This window comes from Lepisosteus oculatus, chromosome 6 (assembly GCF_040954835.1).
Source record: "Lepisosteus oculatus isolate fLepOcu1 chromosome 6, fLepOcu1.hap2, whole genome shotgun sequence".
Classification (NCBI taxonomy): domain Eukaryota; kingdom Metazoa; phylum Chordata; class Actinopteri; order Semionotiformes; family Lepisosteidae; genus Lepisosteus; species Lepisosteus oculatus.
This window is the reverse complement of record NC_090701.1, coordinates 27,333,083-27,356,325: the sequence shown is the minus strand read 5'-3', so window position 1 is coordinate 27,356,325 and position 23,243 is coordinate 27,333,083. Positions and strand designations below refer to the sequence as shown.

General features: G+C 41.9%; 2 protein-coding genes across 3 annotated transcripts; one reads left to right on the top strand and one right to left on the bottom strand.

Annotated features, from left to right (window-relative positions):
* Positions 1-142: 142 nt before the first annotated feature.
* On the top strand, positions 143-10,850 carry bmb (brambleberry). The gene is made up of 13 exons (XM_006634209.3): positions 143-222; positions 1,589-1,846; positions 2,313-2,441; positions 2,747-2,932; positions 3,260-3,482; positions 4,377-4,493; positions 4,664-4,843; positions 5,739-5,945; positions 7,163-7,310; positions 7,772-7,821; positions 7,961-8,052; positions 8,282-8,382; positions 9,788-10,850. Exons 2-13 carry the CDS (start codon positions 1,589-1,591, stop codon positions 9,918-9,920), a joined length of 1,824 nt encoding a protein of 607 aa, XP_006634272.2. The 5' UTR covers positions 143-222; the 3' UTR covers positions 9,921-10,850.
* A 2,636-nt stretch (positions 10,851-13,486) lies between these two features.
* Positions 13,487-22,453, bottom strand: LOC102695793 (GDP-L-fucose synthase). 2 transcript variants are annotated; one of them, XM_006634168.3, is made up of 12 exons: positions 22,368-22,453; positions 19,849-19,997; positions 18,797-18,911; positions 17,609-17,737; positions 17,137-17,210; positions 16,715-16,848; positions 16,416-16,480; positions 16,051-16,117; positions 15,240-15,319; positions 15,002-15,101; positions 14,299-14,384; positions 13,487-13,648 (listed from the first exon to the last, which is right to left on the bottom strand). In XM_006634168.3, the coding sequence occupies exons 2-11, from the start codon at positions 19,995-19,997 to the stop codon at positions 14,329-14,331; spliced, it is 969 nt and encodes a 322-aa protein (XP_006634231.1). In that variant the 5' UTR covers positions 22,368-22,453; the 3' UTR covers positions 13,487-13,648; positions 14,299-14,328. The 2 variants fall into 2 exon arrangements, with proteins under 2 accessions (XP_006634231.1, XP_015209547.1); XM_015354061.2 differs by having other exon boundaries at positions 13,487-14,384.
* Between the last annotated feature and the right edge of the window lie 790 nt (positions 22,454-23,243).

Here is a 23,243-nt window from a genome sequence, read left to right as displayed (position 1 = left end):
TGACGCCAGGGGTCGCGCCATTCAGCATTTCAATTTTCCTGTTTTCACATTACGGATTTGATTGGCTGATCCGTGGTTATTTAAATATTTTCCCGGGAAGTGATAAATGCTTCCAGCTGGAATACGATTTTTTCTACAGGTCTATTCAGTAGAACAGAAAGGGCGTATCTCTTGTGTGGATCAGTTGTCGCCTACAAGGTACAACATATCTTGCCACTGGAGGTAAGCGTTGTGTTATAATCGTTTAACGCGTTTTTTCGAATTATTACCTCTAGGATGAGCCAGGTAGTAACTATTATAAGTAATTGAGGGGAAAAAACAACGCAAGCATCATACAGAAAATTATATGTACATATTTTGAAATAATGTGAAAACATGGCGTTGTTAACATTCTGATACCAGATGTTAATACTAAATGGTTACTACTCAGTCATAAGAACAGAACTTGGTGTAACGCACGTCGTTTGTGAGTATTGCGCAGTTACAAGATCTCAAATCTGATTATTATAATTCATAACCAAATTATATTAGCGAAAGTTGGTAAAAAAAATCTACAGGTGTTCTATTTTCTTTGTTAAATTTGTCTCGCGGTTGACAATGGCCATTCTCAAACACAGAGCTGGTTGAACATTGAACAGTGAAGTACGACTAATGTTTTTCGTGTTTTATGAATCTTAAATCAATAAACTAACTCAAAATATGTCAAATGCGTTTTGGTGTTAAAGCTTTTTGAATTAAATGCATGTCCTGACTAGAAAAAAAGTAAAAACATCATAAAGGGAGAGAAGACCGTTTGGTTGCTGATACAGTAGATGAGATCCTGGATCAACTATCCGTTTCTTGACAGAAGCAGGGTATCGTCTTGAACAATATGATAGCTTGTTCCTTTATTTTGAGACGGCATTTTAATATTGTGGTTCTTAGTCAAAAGTTAAGATGTAAAATCATCACAAGGTATCACAAAACTGAGGGTCATAGTTTTGTGGAGTGGACAGTGGATTCTGTGTAGTGGAGTGGGATTGTGTTTCATCCCAGGACTATTTAATCTGTAACACTTATTTTGCTGTCTGCTATGTTACACTGAGAACATCTTGAGCTCTCTTTTAGTTTTTTCTTGTTGGAAAGCGCTAGAACTAGCCTCTGTAGTGTGATGCTTCTTGTTCTTCACACTTACATTTAGAAAATATTCAAAAAGGTCTGGGAAACAGGATTTCACAAAGGAGACAAAGTAGGAAACATACCTGAAACAGGAGCAATATCTCATGAAGACTTCAAGAGGGCAGAGTAGCATTTCCTTAATTGCTCCAAAAGTTTAGAGACATTAATATAATCATCATGCGTTCTGATCCATGCTCACCACCCTGAAAACTGGTCTCTTGTAATGAAACAAGAGGGACTTCAAAACCTGGGGCTGCAGAGCCGACTTCTTTATGTCAAGATAAAGAATAGTTAATACATTCAAGAAGAGAGAAGAATGTGGAAACCCTATTCCCCCCCAACATGGAACCACAATTTCAGAAAATGAACTTGAGATTTAGCTGGAAATGGAAATAGATTTACAAGGGACCTTCTCTCTCTCACTGCCCAGATGATGCTCATGGCTGCTGGCCTACGCTTAATGTCTGCGCTGTTTCTCTGGGGGCTCTGCACCCACGTCAGGCCTGCAAGGGCTTTTTTTGGATGGATGACAAAGAAGGCAGCCCCTAGCCCAGCCCCCCCTCCACCTTCCTTCTCAGAGGCAGAAGGAGGGGCGCCTCCCCCCTTCGAGATGAGTGTCGCCGATGAGCATTTCCTGGCCGAGGCCAAACAGCTGGAGTTGAGCCCCTTGGACACCTGCCATTATCGGGTAACCGGCTGAGTCTGTGCCCCTTGCAGAGTCTTTCTGAGCATGGATCCATCTTCAAAGGGTCCCGATTTTGTGTCTGTATACTAGTTACCTGTCTGTCTGAATCTTTAGGAATATAGAAATGCAAACCTTCATATGATTCCATTAGCATTTTACACATCTATATTCCACAAGCAGAAATGGCACCAATTTTTCTGGCTGCTTATAGTTCAAAGTTATAGTTTAACAATTAATGTAGCTTTTTGACATGATGATTGGTTGTCTCAGGTCATGTTGTCTGAGGTGCAGATAGCAGCTGAGTTGTAAAAGTCTGGTTTCCGTGTGCAAGGAGCTGGATCTGAGTGCTGTCAGTCTGTTGATTCACTGGAGAAGAGGAGGACTTCTCGAACGTTTCCCAGTGTAGTTCCAGAACATTATCAATGTGATCATTAGAAGATGGTGCTGAGTATGCCGTTCTTTCTCTTAGGTGATTGCCAAGATCAAGACAACATGCAGCAGCCTGTCAGAGGAGGAGTTGGCCAAGCTAGGCGTGGTCTTATTCAACTGCCAAGCAGAGGTAGAAGGGCGCAGAACCTTCCCCTGCACTGAAGAAATGGTACGGTCCTGAAGGGACGGGTTTGGAAAGTTCGTGAATAGGAGCATGGATTTAAGAGTTCCATATATTATATATTATATATTTGCAGTGTTCAGTTATTTAAGCATTTTAATCACTTGTACTGTTTAGTTTCCAGTGTACCCATTTATTAAGTCTCAAACCTAAAACCACCTCTTTTTATGATCTATTTTCCTAGTGAGGCAATATTTACCGTCACCTCCTCCAGTTTCATTTCCTTCTTTTCTCACCCCCTTGCTCTGGTGACAGTATTAACCTCAATATCTCCTTCCTCTTCTCCCATTCAGACTATCAAAGAGTGCACGGCGGAGATGGACTCAGACACCTGGAATGCATATCACATCGTGAGTAACCGGGCACGCTCGGTCTGCTACGCCACGCGCCAGCAGCACTTCCGCAGGAAGGCGGAGTTAACCGTCAACTCTCTCATCTCCTCGGCAGCCAATCAGCTGGAGGCCATGAAGACCCTCAAGGTAAGAACGGCCTATACCCTACTCTCACCCACTGGTGATTCCTGCATCCCCTGTACCTTGACTGTCTAAAATGGCTTGCTGTGCCTTCTACTGCCTGCGACTCATGTTCTTAATGCAAAACTAACTACAATAAAGTCATCTTTTTCTGTCTTTTTACATCTTCCTCTCTGTGTCATTACTTCATCTCCCTTACTCTCACTTATGGATGACATGGACAAGGTTATTCCCCTCTTTGGTCATCAGGGAGGTGGAGACTGTCAGGCTCAGTCTCCCTGCCTGTTTAATTTCCCCTGTGCATCAAGTATCGTTTTCTTCCCTGTTTTCCAGGAGGGTCAACTGGAGCTGAAGGAGGTTACAGCCTCTTCGGTGGAGAAGCTGTTGCTAAGTCATGGGGCCCTTCTAGAGCAGCAGGGGGCTCTACAGAATGGGCAGCAGCAACTGGACTCGGCCATTAACTCAAACCTTGAGCGACTTACCCAGGAGAAGGAGCTGATCAGTTCTGGGCAGGAACTGGTGGCACAGCTCATCCAGCGCATCACGCAGCGCATGGGTAGGACATGAACACGCATTGACTGCAAAACCAGACACATGACTTTATGAGGGAGGGGGAAATCAAATTCCTCATCATGTCAAATCATAATCACTTTATTTACCAAGTACAGTATGTTGCACATATAAGAAATTTGATCTGGTGTCTTGGTGCTAAAACCTAGATGGAAACGATCAATAATTTGTGTACACCTCGCAGAAACTGTTAAGGTGGTGGGCAGATTTAGTTCTGATCGACTGGTAGCATCTCCCCGAGGCCGATTTATTAGGAGATCACAGGAGAAAGGAGTCATTCACAGTCTTTTCTGCTCACTGTTTACATTAAGTTTGTAAAGGGTTTCAGTAGATGGCAAAGGACAACCCGTGGATGTCTGCACAGTGGACAGTGTGTTGCAGTTTGCCTCTGGAGTGGACAGACGCATTGTCAAACCAAACAGTTCTATTCAGTTCTAATAGTGGCTCTATAAAATTGAAAGAGAACTGATGCAGGAAATACAATCTCTGGTGCACTTTCTTTGTGATGCTAATTACATTTGCATCACATTTGAGGGTCATGAGATGGTTATTGCTATAATCTTGAAATACACTCCCATACTCATACCCCTTGTCAATGTCTAGGGGGATTAGTTTTGGAGGGGTCTTCCGAAAGATATTTAACAATTCCACTGCTTTGAAACTGGTGTTTACTGGAGGTAGAGGGCGAACAACAATAGGATACATGACAACTTACATACTTATTATATATTAAGAACCATCATCCACACCAAGAGGTGGGTATTTCAAACCTGCTACCTTTTTTGGTTAATATTTGTACAGACGGACTCTTGGAGTTAATGTTGAATGTATTCTTGCCTTTATCCCACTTCTGTCATGTTTCTGCTCTCTCTGTCTTTAGAAAATGTTAGCGAGCACTTGAAAGGTCAAGGATTGGAGCTTCAAGATGGACACAGGGCTATCCTTGCTGACCTGGCAGAGGTCAGGGGTCAGGCAAAAGACATCTACAAGAAAATAGGTACGTTGTATAAGTTTATTATGAAGATTATATTTGTATAATACCATTTTATCAGGTCTTAACCAGAGTCAGTAAAAAAAAAATCACTGTGAACTCTGACATCTGCAGCAAATTTGACCTTTGACCTTTCTGCCTCAGTTTCACTCCTGCTCTTGCCCTCTCACTCACAGAGCAGAACCTGTCTGGTTTCCTGCTCTATCAGAACCGCACGGCCCACTTCTATGACGACCTTATGGGGAAGCTTCAGCGAATGAACAGCACTCTGGGACTGCTGGTCCACTACCTGGACGTCATGCAGGGGCGACTGGAGGACAGGCTGCATTCAATTCAAGGATACCTGGGATGGGCAGGTAACCAACTCCTTCAGCAATCCCTCTCATTTCCTGGGACCTGTGTGGAACACCTGTCACTTCTGTGAACACCAGACTTGCTTCAATTTGATTTCGTGGTCCTTCAAATGAACATTCCTGCCACGTATGTTTCTAGCACTGATCAACATGACCACGCAACGTTCCTTAAAGCTGTCTTCAGATGAATCTGGACAAGTTCTTTTCTTTTCCTCAAGTCATGTTGGGAGAAGTAGTTCATCGTCCACACCATGCTGTTGTGCTTCACTGTCAGATTCAAATAGAGTTGCTTTGCAGTGTTGCACTTCAGAAATGAAACGAAGTATCCATCCAGGTACAACACATTCATTTAGGGTTTAAGTAAATTTACAAAGAATAATGGTTTGTGTTTCTGTGGTTCACCACAGTGCGACCATTTTTTGTTAGAATGTTTTTTTTTTTAAATAAGGTACATGCGCTTGGCCTTGCTCACACTGACTGCTGGCCATTTAGTCAATATGCAGTCAGTTTACCCAACAATGTATTATTAACATTACTGCTAATAATAATAAAAACAGCAATTACAATGGAACAGGTCAATTAAAGATTTATAATGCATTTTGCATTACAGCAGCGGACCATTGACTTATGATATTAAACCTTTGTCTGCATGTGATGCATTTTAGATGGCAGTTTTTAAAGGTCTTGTGGTTATCCACAGAATATTGTGTGCATCTGTTTATATCTGTAAAAAGTGTTGTAAAGTGCATTCTTCAATTGTGTACAAGTATAGAAACCACTGTTTCCTAACATTACTTAGCATATTTTCTACGGTAGGTGGTGTTATTAGACCTTTGTCTGTCCTTCAACAAGGGAGGACCGTTAAGCTGCACTAATGTCTGTTTTATGGTCCCTCTAGGTTGCAGTCTGGCGGCTGTATCCACGTGTGTCCTCCATGGGGGTTATTTCCTGTTGTCTGCAGTGCTGATGTCTTTCCTGCACACCCCGGGGTTTTCTCGCGTCGCCCTGCTGGTGATGGTGCTGTTCAATGCCGTGGCCGAGATAAACCAGCAGCCAGCGCTCGACTTCACCAGCCTCAGCCTGCTGCTGCTCCTCGTCTCAGTGGGTAAGGCCGGGATTAGCGAAAGCCAGAATCGCCCTTAAGCTTCTTACACAGGAGAGCAGTCAAGAATTGGGCCAGGAAAATTGCAAGTGTCAGTGTTGAAAGTGTTTAATTTTAATAATGCCTACTATGGACCACCTTGGGGATCTCTAGCCCTGGTCCTGGAGAGGTGAAGTCCTGCAGATATTGTATTTCACCATTAAATTGCCCATTTCGTATGATAGGGAGCAATTCCATTGTAATCCATTAAAAGGGTAATGTGTTCAATTAGCTAATTTTGGACTAACATCTAAGTACTCTTCAGCCCTTGAGGACCAGAGTTCTGTAAATTGAACAGATTTCTTGATTCATCAGTAGCTCACAGGAGTTGTCAGTCTTTCTACTAGGTTGGTGTTCTCCAGGACCATGGCTGAAGACCTCTACTTGCTAAAGTCAAGACTGCAGTGATCCAGAATACTGGCTTGGAGCTGGTGGCTGATCACTGTGCTGCATGGGTGTGGGGTTTAGTTGGAATTGTTCTGTTCAAAACCACTCTGGAAAGAGACAGACCAGGTGTTTGAAGCTGCTGTTACGTGGTTATAGACTGATAAAAAAGGAGCAAGACCAGTAACTCTGTAATTGTTTCAAGTTGGAGAGCACAATCATTGCTGTTTCAAAGTGGCATTTTAGCCTGTGTGTTTCTATTGAACACCTGTGACAAACTCATTAAGCAGTTCCCCTTTAATGCAAATGCATAGGTTTTGTTCATTCTGCCATTTGGTAATGAGCACTTGTTCTCAACAAAAAAGTTTCTTAATGTTTTGCCAGTTAGTTGTAACTAAGGACTGAGTTTTGATCACCTGTTTTCAGTTTAAGTTCTGCTTCTGTTCCAGACTAGAGCAGGATTGAGAGTGGTAGAGTTCCAGAGTTCTGTTTTGTGAGCAAGGAATTAGCCAGCTAATAATTTATGTGGCTGATGCTTTTGTTCAAAGCAACATTTGCACTCATTTATACAGCTGGGGATTTTAACTGGAAGGTTTTCGGGTGAAGTACTTTGCTCAAGAGTGCAACTAGAGGGTCTTGCTTGGGAATTTATCCTGCAACCTCCCGCTAATGAGTCCAGAAACCTAACCACTCGAGTAGAGTACCCATTCATGGCGTTAACCTGAACACGCTACTATGCAGTTCTCATAGTCTCGTTTCCTGCCTTCTGTTCATGTTGATGGTGATGTTCATTCCAGGTCACTGGTTCCTGCTCCAGCTGTTCCGGGGCTGTGTGACGCTCCATCGCCGGAGAAGTGCCTCCCCACCTATGCTATGTCCAGGGAATACAGCCTCGGAGACAGAGATCCTCAAGTTTGGTTGCCTGACCTCATCTACCCCCGACAGGTCAATCACAATACCTTCCTCCTACTTTGTTTTTCATTACAGCTAGGAAAGCCAGTCTAGGAACGGAAAGACAATGGTCCATAGTGGGATTTTACAGAGAACAGCCATCTTGTACTGTGTACCCCAAAACGGATACCAAGATCTCGATCAGGGATTTATAGTTGAAAGAACTGAAGAAGTGGTATCGCATCTAACCTGACTCTCTGGTTTTCACTACTTGGACATATCATAAAAGCCTTAGAGGAGAGTCATGGGGAGGGCATCTTAAGATCATCAATGCCACAGCTGGGCAGGAGATGTCTGCAGTGTGTTTTATAGCTGTTAAATATTTGGAGAGCTCTTTTAAGCTTGTAGATATGACTGACAGGAGTATTGCAAAGCTCAAAGTCCGGCTGAAACCTGGCCGATCTGGAGCAGTCTTGTCTTCCTTTGACACTCTCTTGATGCATCTCCATCTGCAGAGATCCAGGAGAGGCTGGTGTAAAGCTGGAGCAGGACAGTTACATCTTCGGTGAGTGAAAGGCGCAGTGCTCGGTTGTCAAATAACTTTTTATTTTTCCTCCACGCATCCACTCTCCTATAACAATGAGAAAAAGAGGAGAAAGGAGCTGTGAAAGTCACTTCTCGGTCTCTCCTTCCTCCTCTGTCAGACGAGCCCAGCATGGCCGGTGTGTCTCGCCCCCCTCAGACGACCCCCAGCCACTCCACTCCGCTGTTCAAGAGCCGGCGCAGCCTGCCGGGGGTAAGAGCTAGTCCACAGAGTCTGTCACCTGTAGGAAATCCGTTCACTTCTGTGCTGAAACATGGTGCTACAGTCTTCCTGAATGGTTGGCACAAACGCCACACTGACCTCTAGGTCTCCTGAGGAAGTTGAGAAACATTACTTACCTTAATCTATAATTGAACTTGTTGATTATCTATGTTTTTCTAATTTTGTGTTGATATTGGAGTACTGATGATTCACGATGCAGGTAGCGCTAGAGGGCATACGGCAGAGGAATCTGGTCACCCTGCTGGATGCTGTGAGTGACTCCCGTAGCTCCAGCCCTAACGTTTCCACAGCGAGCATTGGGTGAGTGGGAGCCTGCCCCTCCCTGTGTCACTCCTACAGTGGTTGAGATTGGTTTACTGCAAGCAGGCCCTACCCTTGTGCACAAACTAAGATACGCCTGACTTTCTCCGTTTCCATACTGTACTTTTGCCCTCCCTTCCAATCCCATCTCCCTTTTAGCTTTTTGTTCTGACTTTCTATTGTGCCTTGCAAGAGTATTACCCCTTTCCAATGAGGTCTCATTTTCTTGAATTACTTAGGATGTGCACACTTTTTAAAGTAAATATTTTTATATCAAATCTTGAGTCTCTAACTTTTCAGTTTTAGAGATGAAAAGTTAAATAAAAACTCCAAAGGTATTCTCATTTTCTTGGCCATCAGTCTTTCCTATGGCAATCCTGAACTAGTTCAAATCCACAAAATTTCCACAATTAGTTGAATGGATTCTGTGTGCAGTAATAGTGGTTCACATGATTTCACTATAAATATGCATCTGTGTAGGGACCCTCATTTAGAATTGAATTTTGAGCAAAGACTCGTCCAATAAAGACCAAAGAGTTCTCAAAAAAACTTGGTAATGTTATAGAACAGTACAAATCAGGAGAAGGGTATTAAGAACTTCAGCTACACAGAATCTGATTATTCTGAAATGGAAGGGGTGGATAAAAAATATTCACTTTAACAACTGTCCTCAAATGCATCATTTGTAATATAGCAAAAATGGACATAATTGAATTTGACAAGATACTGCATAGACTGTACCTCCATTTTACTTTCTATTCCCATGTTTAACGTGTCTGAAACAGTTCCTGGAGGACCTGGTGTGTCTTCTTGTTATTGTTCCACATGAGTCCTTGGAGACCTAGTTGGTCTAATTTAACAATTCTTCTGTGGTGATTGCAGACTACTCTACCTTCAGTGAAGTCAATCTTTTGTGTAATTAAATGTAAGGGATGTTAAGAAAACACCTCTTTAGGCTGATTACCTAACTGCTTAGGTACAGTAGGAGTGAAAACCAGAGGAGCACTCTAGGAAACAAGCATGAGGCCTTAGCTATACTTGTATTTGCTCCAAACCTTCAACGATTTTTAGCCATGCATTCAAATTTAATTTGCCTTTTATAACTCTCACCCCTCATATAACGTAATCATAAAGCACAAATACTCCTGGATGAGCCGTTATCAATCTACAGTTCTATATACTGTGCATTCTGTATACTGAGATCCTGTGAGTAATGTGCTTAAATGTCTTTTAAAGAATGTGAAGGGGTCATTTAGTGATCTGAAACTCGTGGTTCCTGCCTTTTGGTGCATGGTCTTTCCCGGGTTGTGCATGAAATTACCACTCATCCTTCTCTCTTCTGCTCACTCCGTACTCTATCCATCTCCCAGCTATGTAAACTTTTTTTCCTTCTCTCCGCGGGCAGCTCCATGTCCGGCAGACAGCTGTGCAATGGCGTCACAAAGATGGGACAAGTGTGTAAGAAGAGGGCGGTGCTGGGTCAGGACTACTGCAGATTGCACGAGGGTGGCCACACGTCCTACACCCCCCCCCTCTGATGGCCCACCCCACACCACTCCACCACCAGTCCTGCTGTCTCCAGGAGACAATTGACCTCGCTCCACCCGAGGTTTCGATATCTTAATGCGTCAATACTTTCTCTGGACCTCAGTGTTGAGATCAAGTGCATCTTATTAGCTATAAAATTATTTTAGAAAACATTGTCCAATGAAGCCAGTGATTGAATTGGTACAGGGGTCTGAGGGACTAGTCTCACACCTGTTCTCTAGTCCGGTGTTTCCTGATTCTAGTCCTCTGCACTTTGACACCTGCTGGTTTTTGTTCCAAAAGAGATCTCTGGTTTCTTTTAACTAAAAACCTGTTAATGATTTTAATATATTTGGAACTTTGATATTTATGTAAAAGATAAAAGGGAACCTCCAATATGCACAGGAGGAAAAACACAAATGAATGATTTTAGAGCTTGGTAACCCCTACTCTAGACCTTTTTGTAACCTTTCTTCAACTCCCAGTCAGTCCATTCCAGTTCCTTGAGTGTCTTTATCCCACATGGGTCAGATTGTAGTAACTGCTGACCTCCAAATCCGATCCCCAAAGGCTACACTCTGGTGGGTTAAAGCCCATGATGTTTCTTACTGTGGTGAGTCTTTTGAAGAGCCTGATGTAGCTGGGTTAGTTTGGTACTGGGATACAAGTGTGGAGGGTTCTTACACTTACATATGAATAAATCAGTACCAGTCATCTTTATGTGGACGTGGATACACTGTGTGTGCTTAGAATGGTTGGGGGGGAAAAATTATGCAAGATTTATACTGGCCAAGTGAAAAGATTAAAAATTTTCCAAGTTGAGGTTATAGGTCTTTGCTTAGTGGTATGTTCTCTCTCAATTATGTGGCCTTGTATGTGTCTGTTATTTATATTGTAATTTTTATTTTTTCACTTAAAATAAATAAGTTTTTCCTGTCTTATTTCAATGTACTGTGTGTGTGTGTGGGGGGGGATGGGGTAGCACTACAGGAAAACTGTGATTGTCAAAAGCAGTGACCACAGTCTCTTCTTTGTAGTTGTACTAAAAAGTAATTCAAGAGGAATAACACCACCCCAGAATTAAATGCATTGAAAATGTTTGAGTATTTTAGTCACCGTAAGTTTGGCTTTACTTGCAATGTTGCGGGCCAAGCTCCTGGACATACTGTAGATCTAGGAGGCTGAGACCCCAATAGAGAGAGGAGAGACCAAGAACAGCTACAAAGGTGGAGAGGCAGAGGAGGAATACAAAAGATGAATTAAGGAGAGAAGGGGCCTTTGTATAGTATTAGTGTCTAACACAAGGAAAGGACATTGGGAATGATTAAGATTGTTGGACAGCTGAGGCTAAACTTAGCTTGTTATCCTGCTCAAATGTTTATTTTAAACTCTGTTCTTGTAGAAGATAAACAGGATCCTATTTCTGGATTGGTTTTAAATTAGGTGGAAGCTTGAATTGGGAGAAAATGCTGAACGGAAGACCCGTTTTGAAGACTGGAGTTCTGAGAACTATTCTGAAATCTTCAAAATGAAAACCTTTTCTTTACCATCTTTTGATTTAAAAGTGGTCTACACCACTAGCTGATGGTAGCAATTCCCCATGCATTGTACAATTAACGGGGAGCTGTAAAAAAGTCAGGACCACCTTCTCTTTTCCTACATTGGGCATGCCAGTGATCCCCGCAGTTCAGCAGACAGACACAGACTTGCAGTGATATCGAAGAGGCATGTCTTTCCTTTACCCAGTGTGAGCTTTACTGTTGGATCAGATGGTACTGGTTGAAACCTGGAATCGACAATTGTTTCTTCACCGTGTATAAAACGAAAGATTAAAAAAACTTTTCAGGCCATGCTGCACAAAATGGCTGAAGGCACTTTCTGTTAGCTGAAAGGATCAGGCTATGTGGATTGAACACTTGGCCTTGACTCTCAGAAGCTAAACCCAGTAACAATGAAAAAAGTTACTGAGAGGAAAGGAGGAACAAATAAGGGGGACCTTAGGAGGCAGAGCACAGGGTGAGTCTGACTGGATCCTTAAGATAGCCCAGGGAACAGTAAAAACAACTGTTAGAATGAACAGCCTCTTGTAAAATGAATAAACTTTGTGATATAAAAATGGTGGACATAAACAGCTGAATCTGCTTTTCTAGCCAGCAGCCATATTACTCCACAACTCGCAACTGGCAACCCATTGAAGCTAAGCAGGTGTGAGCCTGGTCAGTACCTGGATGGCAGACTAATGTTGCTGCTGGAAGAGGTAGTAGTGGGGCCAGCAGGGGGCGCTCACGATGCAGCCCATGTGGGTCCTAATGCCCCAGTCCCCATTACCTGTAAAACGCTTTGAGTGGAGTGTCCAGAAAAGTGCTACATAAGTGTAAGCAATTATTATTTTTGATAATTCCTGCTGTAACTGGGAATATGGTCACAGAGATTCTCCCTCTCCAGAAAGCGAAAAAACCTGGATCGCTGGAATTCTCTCTTGCAAGTCTCTGATTCCTGGTTTAGATTCTAACATACTGAAGACATGGAAAAACTTGATTTCCTTTTAACTCACATAGGAATAAAAATAGGTTTTGATTCTATTTTTTTTAATGAGCAGCTATGTGCAGCCAAATCAGTTAAATTAATGAAGAAACTGTATTAAACTCTTGCTCTATGTAACCCTAAAAAGAGTTTAATTTCGATATACAAAACAAATGTTTTAATGTATCTGTTATTAAAGCATATAAAAACTTCCCAGCTTCTGAGTTCAATGTCACACAATTTATTCAACGTAACATCAACTGATGTACTTGACTCATCTGCTGAGAGTTGCACTCGATTTTTCTGAGCACAGCTTTTGGATTGCATTACACATGAGCCACACTCTCTTTTACGTTTGGAGATGAGATGTCACTTACTTAAATTAACTACTTAATTCTTTTATGCAAAGCTTTCGGATTCTAAAGGTTTGAAAACATTAAAAAAGGCAAATTTGGGAAATTCCATTCAAGTAATGGACATCTGAGCTAGAAGACATTAGGCCCTAAGCAGCCCTGAACCAGAGGGCACAACACCCCGCTGTGTATGAATGGAGATACCTCAGTATACCTCAAACTGTGACAGAACTCCAAAACGGCCTTTTTTAAAATTTTCCAGCACTTCCTGAGCAGCAACACCTAACAAGTACAGCACTGTACATTACAAACCCTATACCAAATCACCTCAGGAACAAATGGTCATTTCTAATTATTATACACTAGTTAAATCATTCATTAATCCTTTTGATTTTAAGAGGTTGTGCTCTAGTTAGCAGTTGTAGTTGATGCATCCTATTTCCTCCATTAGCTGGTCCCTCAGTATGAAAAAATAAAAATGAGAAAAGAAATGTGTGAGAGCAAAGGTGATGTCTGCACACAAAAAAAGCACATAGCGTCACAGATAGGGATTATAGGTTTAGGGTAGGTGGCAGGATGTCCACCACATGAATGCACTAGAGCAGTGAATCTCATGTTCCCGAAGAGCCACAAAGCCTTCCGATTCTCATCTCAGTTTGATCTCCTAATGACTTAGCTGAATCAATAATTGACTCAATTGATTACAGCAGCCCTTTTATTCATTGATAGTGTTGAGCTCCCGATAAAGCTGTAATCTTCTAGGCCCAGGCGTGAGCTGGGGATAGCAGGATCTGCCCTCTGGGACCTCCAGGTGTGCTGCTAACTGAAGAACAGGCGATCAACCCTGATTCTGTTGAGTACACCTAGCGACCCAAAGTCAAGAAAGTGAAATTAGAGAGACAACTACAGCTGTTAACACCAAAGAGAATCATGGAAGACCCACAAACCAAATATAGCCACCAACCAGAAAACCACTGGACCACACCACATGAACTTTCAGGGTCAGAAACATGTTCAGAATTGATTAAATTATGTCCAGCAAAAAAACTGTGTCCTTTCTAACTGTTACTGTTTCTTCCAATCTGAATTCATGTTTCTCAACTGTTTCAGTCTGTCAAGGCTACAATTATGAATATGAGTATTTACAGCTGATTTATTTCCCTAACTGTCCCAAAACAGGGGTCAAAGACTCAATTCCTAGGGGTCTAGTGACTGTCTCTTCTGGTATTTCTTCAGTCCTTGTTCTCAGTTACAAAAATGGCCTAATAAACTAACTGCATAATTTTAATATTCATAACCAGGTTCCAGAATGCTACATAGATAACAGTACCTTTAATGAAGAGAAGGTTCAAAGTAAGACACCTTAAGTGTGTTAAGGTTTGTCTAATAATTAGATGAACAAATTTACTACTACTCAGTTTTTAGACAAAAACTGAAGACCCCAGGAACAGAGTCTGAGAATCCATGTCCCAGAACGATCTGTGTTTTCTTGAGGTAGCTGAAACTGACGAACAGCTGCTCCTCCAGTAAGGCAAAAGAGGCATCATTTCCGGGCTGTGTCATAGTTGGCCACGAACCAGTCGCAGGTCTCCTTCACAGCTGAAAGAGGAAAAGGAGAATAAGATATTGGCTTCCATGGTGCTGCTTACAGTGTGCTATTATACTCTGTTCTGGAAACTGCAGGTGTATGATCCTAAAATTCAATCCTCAGTACAGTGTAGAATTAAATTGGTACATTACATTACAGGTAATCAAGGCAGCAAAGTGGGCCTCACTCAAACACTGCAGCTTCATTCCTAGAAACCCTTAAAAAACATTTTATACAGGAAATATTTGGTAATGTAAGAACTGGGTCTCATGTTCCTAGTCAACCTTTCTTTCCATACATGAAGGCCTAAAATAATAGGGGCTTAAAACACTATCTGCTTCAAAGCAGAATAACAGCTGTAATTTTGTCTCTGAAGTGGTCACTTTCCTAGTCTCCTTAGCTTTACAATCCAAGGATCACCTCCCTGTTGAGCATTCCGGCTGATGAGGTAAAAAAACCCTAGCTGTGGCTGCACAGAGAGTCAGCAGGCAAAGAGCGTTCTAGTAATTCATGGATAGTAATTCACGAGCAGTAACAGAAACAACGATAAGAAAATAATCATCTTGAAGTTCAGTGTGATGGATACAGTGAAGCGCGATGCAGCAAAGATCAGCCAGCTTGCCCTAACCTTGTCGGAAGGGGGTGAACTTGAACTCAGAGAGGTACTGCCTCAGCTTCTTGTTGCTGGCTGTCTTCTTGAACTGGCCGTCTGCTTTGGAGGTGTCAAACTGGTGTCAGGTCAAGGAGGAAGAAACAGCAAACGGCAGTGTAAAAAGATGACAATGTACTGAATAAAAACTGACATGGGGAGGTGGTGTGTTATTTGTACAGACACTGCAATGTAGTTTTGGCTCAATGAAGGATACTACCACTTGACCTTTGAACCCAAGAGACTCCACAATACACTCTGCTGCGTCTTTAATAGACACCTCCTCCTCCTCACCCACTGAAACAACACAAAACACACAAACAGTACAGGGTTACTGCAACTGTATAGAATACTAACATGGGTCAGAATTACAAAGGGGTGTATACTGACCAGGTATGTCAAGAAAATTCAACCTTTTGGAATGTGACAGAAATCTAGTGTCATCCACGTTTAGTAGGGCAGCTAGATCTTTAATTCCCTGGAGATCATTGCCAACTTAGATACAATGCAAAGTTTAATTTAATAGGACATACCCATTTGTCACTGAGAAGCTATTGTGTCTATAAGAGAGGGCAAACAATACCTTCACTAAAGATTTGACATTTGAAGTTAGTCTTGAAGTTTAGAAGAATGTTCTGAAAATTGACACTGTCAAGACTCTTTCTGAAAAGATTTTGAGAAAAATGTATTTGTTTTGTTTATTCCTTGTTGTCAAGTAGTTTCAACATCCGACCTTTTAAATAAGCGTGAGTACTACTAAAATTGGGGGAAAAATAAGTTAAATATTTATTTTGGAAAGGATTTTAAATACTCCAGACAGCACTGCATTTTTTTCTGACTAAAGCATCATGACATTTGAATTTCATTTTTTTTTTAATTCTTTTACATTTTTATTTAGAAAATAATGCTAAAAGAGCATCTGCACATCTGTCCCGACCTCAGTTGATGAGTAGAGTGCATATGTGAATATACAGTGCTCATGTGTCAGTGCAATGTGATGGCAAGTATTGCTAAAGTAACATTCTCACCTGACAGGATTATCGGATCTACTTCCTTATACTCTCTGAGTACCCAGAGAAACAGACGAGCCAAATCCTGGAAAATCACAACACAACAATCAATCAGAAGTAACTGTGCCAGCAGCTGTTATTGTGTCCCCTATACTAATTCACATATTTTGCCAATAAGGCTCTTTGAATTTGAAATGTATATTTGTACAGTTGTTTAGACATTCAGACTATCACTACTGACAAGACAATTCACAGAGGTACTGTGAATTAAATTTGGACATTTTAATCCCCTGACACATGAAACAATATTTTCTGTTTATGTCCCAAATGAGCAGCTAAAAGTGTGTCTATTCTCTGCAGGAATGACAATAAAAAACACATACCAGAGAGTAAATAAACTGCCTTCGTGGCGTTCCTGATCCCCACACCGTCAGACTTGAGCCCTCTTCTGGACAGGAAGAAAAAAAAGAGAAGGACTTGAAGGAGGGAGACTCACTGGGTCCACTGAATGTAATGTCAGTGAGACACGAGAAACAGCAGGAGCGGGGATGTTGTATGTGTGATAAGAGAAAGTACTCTATGTAGGTGAGCTTCACCTAGTGAACAGCAGCGAACTCACTGTTGTGTGAGGCAGGGCTTTAGAAGAGAGGAAGAGAGAGGACACACAAACAGCGTGGCTCACTTTGTGCGAGGTATGTCTTGTGGATTAGTCCCGGCAGCACGTGGCCATCCTGAATGTTGAAGTTGTCATGCGGGCCGAACACGTTGGTGGGGATCACTGCGGTGAAGAGGTCCCTGTGCTGCTGGAAATACGCCCTGCAGACAGACCCCCAAAGAATCATACAGAGAAAAAAAACAGACACATACAAAGACGAAAAGGGCATTGTATACAACATAAACTAACCAAGTAGCACAACGCGGTTTTCTTACAGTTTCATACAGTGTATATAATTTTGTTTTCCTTTTTGTCAGCACTTTCCATTCACACTGAAAGTGATAGTAGATATACACTAGTACCATCTCTATTAATTATCTTAGTGCCAACACTGCCAGGCCAAGTAACTTCCTCAGCAAAAGGTCATTACAGACAGACAAGGATAGTACCTGTTCTGCACGTCGATCATCCTCTTAGCATACGAGTAACCAAAGTTGGAGCTGTGGGGTGGCCCGTTGTGGATCTGTGGTGGGGAGGGGCATATAGGACACTGACTTATCTCGATAGGGAAAAAAAGACCCTCAACTTGTGTCTCTGTTCCCTTATTCCCGTCACATAGCAGAAAGCAGCATTGGCCCTGCTTTTTATGCCCAGTAGAGAACAGAATAATCACCACTCCTCCTTCCCAAACTGCACAACTTCCCACCCCCACCTGGGAATGAATGGAACTGCTGTACGGTCTCCATTCCCATTCCTGCTGGACTATTTTATCTCAACGACATGACAGCTCCACATCCCTCCCAGTCTCATGTCTATGATCTCTCCTCAGCAGGTCAGATTCTGGCCCATTCTCCATTCACCCCAATTCTGAAATTCCCCCCTGCTCCTTTTCCTTTGTGCTGCAGTCCCTCCATCTCTCACCATGGTCTCATCGATGGGATAGGTGGTCTTGTCAGGGAAGATGCAGGTGGACAAACAGGACACAACCTTGCAGACCCCTAGCTCATGGGCAGTCTGGAGGACATTGTCATTCATGCGGATGTTGTTCCTCTGTAGGAATAAGAAACAATGAACACAGTCCAAAACACATTCAACACCAACCCTCCATTGCTCCTTCAGCTGCAAAAGAAGCATCTGCCTCCTTAACATAATCTTTTCCTGTATTTGTATTGGTGTTCATAACCAAGATAAAGAATTAAAAAAAACATCAAATGGGGATTTCTTTAAGTGCACTACTATTCCAAAAAAAGACAAATGTAACATGGGGAGACACAGGCAGCAGTCCGAGATTGATTGAGTGGTTCTTATGCTACGTGATTAATGCTGTCATATTACAGCAGCCTTACTCGCTTAGTGACATTCTGTGCAAGATAAAAATAACTCAAGTCAGAAAAGGTGTTGGGCTCTGGCTCAGTACTCCAGGCTGGCTTTCATTCCACCTCTGATCTTAACTGAGATGAGGAAATATTCAGCGTCACTGGACCATTTTCAGACATATTTACAGTCTCCAGCTACTGATGTTCGAAAGTGAGCAGGAAATCTGTTGGATTCTGGGCCCTGAGTTACACACATGTGGTTTTCCTGGATCAAATAAGCCTCACTCTGCTCTTTCTATGCGCTGCGCCACTCTACATCTGAGGCAAAACTTTAAAGCCAGAGACCTGCAAGTTTTAAACTCCTAATCCTCTTATTGACAAGAACTGGAACAAGCAGGAGGTGTCGATTATGTCTGAAGCAAATCAGAAGTGATCAATATATGAACATATTTCAGAATGAAAATAATAATTCCTTACACTTATGTAGTACTTTTCTGGACACTCCACTCAAAGCACTTTACAATGGGGAATCCCACCACCACCAATGTGTAGCATCCACCTGGATGGCACGAAGGCAAACAAAGCGCATCAGTACGCTCACCACACACCAGTTAACAGTGTGGAGGAGAACAGAGTGGTGAAGCCAAAGCTTCCTGATTTTCTAAAAATTCAAATGAATAATCATCTGAAACTGTCAAAATATCCCATGTCTTAAGAAAGTGCCCTATGAAACCTGTTGGATTGTGGTAAAACCATGATTTACAGCAGTACAACCTCCTAAAATGTAGCTCACCCAGAAATCCAGGTTGTGGCTCATGTTCCTGAACAGCCCCCCCACCATTGCAGCCAGATGGATGACATGGGTGGGTCGGTGCTTCTCAAACACAGCCCGCGTCTCTGTGGCGCTCCTAACACACACAGGGTGACAGTAACCTCATACACTGCATGCATCAACTCTGCAACTACACAGTGCATGAACAGTGCCCCAGTGGAAAGAAGAAACGCATGACGTGAGCCTTGCAGACAGTTTTTTCTGTTCTACCACAGCGCCTTTCCAGGTTAAGCAATAAAATAATAATAATAATAATAATAATAATAATAATAATAATTGCTTACACGTATATAGCGCTTTTCTGGACACTCCACTCAAAGCGCTTTACAGGTAATGGGGACTCTCCTACACCACCACCAATGTGCAGCATCCACCTGGATGATACGACGGTGGTCATAGTGCGCCGGAACGCTCACCACACATCAGCTATCAGTGGGGAGGAGAGCAGAGTAATGAAGCCAATTCATAGATAGGGATTATTAGGAGACCATGATTGGTAAGGGCCAATGGGAAATTTGGCCAGGACGTCGGGGTTACACCCCTACTCTTTTAGAAGAATGCCCTGGGATTTGTAATGACCACAGAGGTCATTACAGGACCTCGGTTTTAAGTCTCATCCGAAGGACGTTGCCTATCCCAAGACACAAGTACACAATCACTGGGTGCAGAGCAAATCACTAAACACTCAACAGCTTCAGTGATTGTGTGAAGCTGAAACTAAAACATTCACACTAAAAAGCTTCAGCGATTTTGTGAAGAGGATTTCTAATTCTGAATACTTACTGAATACTAATTAACAGCTCAACGAATATAGCAATTACACTGCATACAAGTTCAAATTTAGGAGAAAAAGGGGAGAGAAAGATGGGAAGTAAAGACACTGGATATAATGTAAGTCTCCCAGACAAAGAGAGGCGGCTTGTATGATATCTATTTCTGATTTGCTCCTACAGCTGTTCCAGGCAGTTAGTGTTGCCAATGGGATAATGTTACAATCAAGAGAGGAGACTCACGTCAGGTCAGCGTCTCTGGACGACAGGAAGATCCACTCCTCATCGTCATGGCCCTCACCCTCTCTCACCACCCTCTCGATCGCCCGGCCCACCAGCCCTGTGCCCCCTGTCACTAGTATACGCCAGGGCCTGGCACCCTGCTCTGCCATCTGGAGAGAGAAAGATCTGAATGAAGCGGGTGAGGGAGGAACAGGGAAAGCACAGCGCCAGTTCTGTTTCCACACACCCATGTCCTAATGGAATGAGCTGCCTTGCCACACGTATGAGATTTTCAAGCTAGTCTTACAGTCACTTTTGAGAACAAACTCTCTGGAGTGTAATCCAATTTACTCTGACATTCCCTGAGTATACAAATTGGAAGGAAAGTCATCTGTGGTGAAGACACAGTACACGGTTACAGAACTGATGGCAATACTTTAGATAACTAGCAAGACAAATGTTGTGACTATCTATAAAAAAGTCCAACAGAGACTCTTCTTTCTTAGAAAACTCAGCTACTTTAAGGTACATAAAACTATTCTTACACTTTCCTACAAATCATTCATTGAAAGTGTGTTAACATACTGTTTCACTTGTTGGTTTGGCAACATAAGTACCGGTAATTGTAATAGGCTGGGTAAATTAGTGAACATAAGTGGCAAAATAATCAGGAATAATCAAATCAACTTAAGCAACCTTTACAAACAGAGGGTGACTAAGAAAGCCAAAAGCATCATGGATTGAATTCACACTTTTCCCATCTGAGATGCCTCTGTGCCCCCAGGTGTAAAACCAACAGACTCAGGAAATCTTTCAATCTTCCAATTACAATCTTAAACAATGCAAAGTACTGTAACTACCTTTTCTCTTGTTTCTTTTCTCCTGTAACACTGCTGTATTCTTTTCCCTTTTGATGATGTTTATTTGTCATTGTGTTGTGTTTGACTGTGCCGTAAAACACTAAAACCTGAATTGAAATTGAATAAGAGGTTGAAATTACAGGGAAGTGTGTAAAACTAAGAAGAGGCACTTCTTGATGCAAAGGGCTGTGGGAGTGTACTACTAGAAAACAAACAGGCTTGAATGGCTGAAAAGCCTATCGTTTGTAATCTTTCTAACACTGAGCACAACACCTGGGACAGAATCAAAGCCTATCAGGCAGCTTGGCCTTTTGTGTCCTGCAGGGACTGATGCAGATGCTCATATACAAGGTGGAGACATATGTATACCACAAGAAGTTCATGCAGGGAGCTGCGTCAGCACGTGTAGGCTGCAAAGAAACGGTAAAAGTTTACTCCATGGTGATAGGAAAAGAGAAAAAAGTTTCATCCTTGGAAAACGTTGTGTCTCATTTCTTTTCCTTTCAGTGTGGACTAAACCTTTATCTGCTCCATTTATATCACAACTACAGTGTTGCGGTGGGAAACAATACTGTATATGTGTGGGAAGGGTTTGTTTCCTCTATTAAAGCAGAGATCGGCAATTTAATTACCACCGCAGTTACTAGTCTCGACTAATTACATTCAATTTGACGGCGTTAGGACATCGCGAACTCTGCGGAACAGGCTGCGAGCCACCCTCGCTCCTTATAATTGTGAAATGTGTCTTTTTCCCTTACATAGTGCGTATAATGTACTAAAATGCGTATACAAAGTACACTGTGTACAGTATACAGCGCAATATACTGTAAGAAACTGTATTTGTGAGTTTTTAATTTCATGGCATTGAAGGAATGAAATAAAAAGAAGGAAACTACATACTGCCTTGGGCGCAAATATTATTATTATTATTAATAAAACCAATAACATCAATAATAATAGTTATTACTTAGAAAGCGCTTTAGCAGCTTTTCAAGAAAGGATTTGTTAAATTAAAAATATATTTGACAGCACTACACAGACCTCCTGTCGCGAATAAACCAAAAAGAGATGACTGCTCTGGTGTACTGGACTGTCAGTCACTGAAGGACTCGATTACTAGAGGAATTCTGAAGGAATAGACTGATGGAAACTGATGTTTGCTCCGGAGGTTTCAGACTGCAGAAGGGACGCAGGGGCGATCAGGAAGTATATTCGCTGGGTGCTGTCGGTTTTCAGCACTTCGTACAGCAATGTGTTATTCGGTGATGTTCATAGACACGTTTCTCTATATGGGACACTCTAATTTCTGATGAAAGCTAATATACTGTAAACTGGAAATACACTAAGCAGTCTGAACTCATTGAATGGGAGGCTGAGCCTTTCCACCTGTTGGTAAGACAGTGACCTATCGTTGCACTCACAGGTAATTTCCAATTCAACACTCTTTCATTCGTAACACCTAATATTAGTTAGCAATTTTTACTAAAATATAACACTCTAGAAAGAATGGATGATCGGCCTAACCAATCTCATTCAGAGAACAAATGATTTTATCGCTCTTCCTGTCTAATTTAAGAGCTAACGCGTAATCCGTTTAATCTGCTTTTTTAAATCATTATTCAGATTTCGCAACTACGTCATAAATAAACACTGAAAATATTTTACTTAATGTATACTTACTCTCTAGTATTTTCAAGCCACACTGCTTACGTGGTTCGTTTGATCCTGTTGAACCAGCTTACTCTCGCTAGCGAATGTCCTTCTGGGAAAGAAAAGCAGAGCTTCATGGGAAATGTATTTTTTGACCTGGTATTCATGGCGAGACATTGAAGCACATTCATAAGAACACAAAAAACCGAAACGTTGTTACCAGATTCTTATGGTTTTCAGTTATCAATTCTACGTTTGGTAGTTAAATGATCCTTGTAAGAAGCCAGGCTTGATATTATAGATGGGTAGCTATTTCCAGACACCCACATCACTTTGTTTAAAGTAGCACTTACAGTTAATAATAATAATAATAATAATAATAATAATAATAATAATAATAATAATAATAATAATTCTTATTATTATTATTATTATTATTAGTAGTAGTAGTAGTAGTAGTAGTAGTAGTAGTAGTAGTATTTCTTACATTTACTGTATATAGCACTTTTCTGGACATTCCGCTTTACAGGTAATGGGAACTACCCTACACCACCAATGTGCAGCACCACCTGGATGATGTAACGGCAGTCATAGTGCACCAGTACACTCACCACACATCAGCTATCAGTGGGGAGGAGCACAGAAGCTAATTCATATATGGGGATTATTAGGGGGCCATGATTGGTAAAGGCCAATGGGAAATTTGGTCAGGACACTTGGGTGCACCCTTACTCTTTTCGAGAAACACTCTGGGATTTTTAATGACCACAGAGAGTCAGCATCTCATTTTTATGTCTCATCCAAAGGATGGTGTCTTTTTAGTGTCCCTGTTATTATATTGGGGCATTAGGACCCACACAGACCACAGGGTGAGCGCCCCCTGCTTGTCCCACTAACACCTCTTCC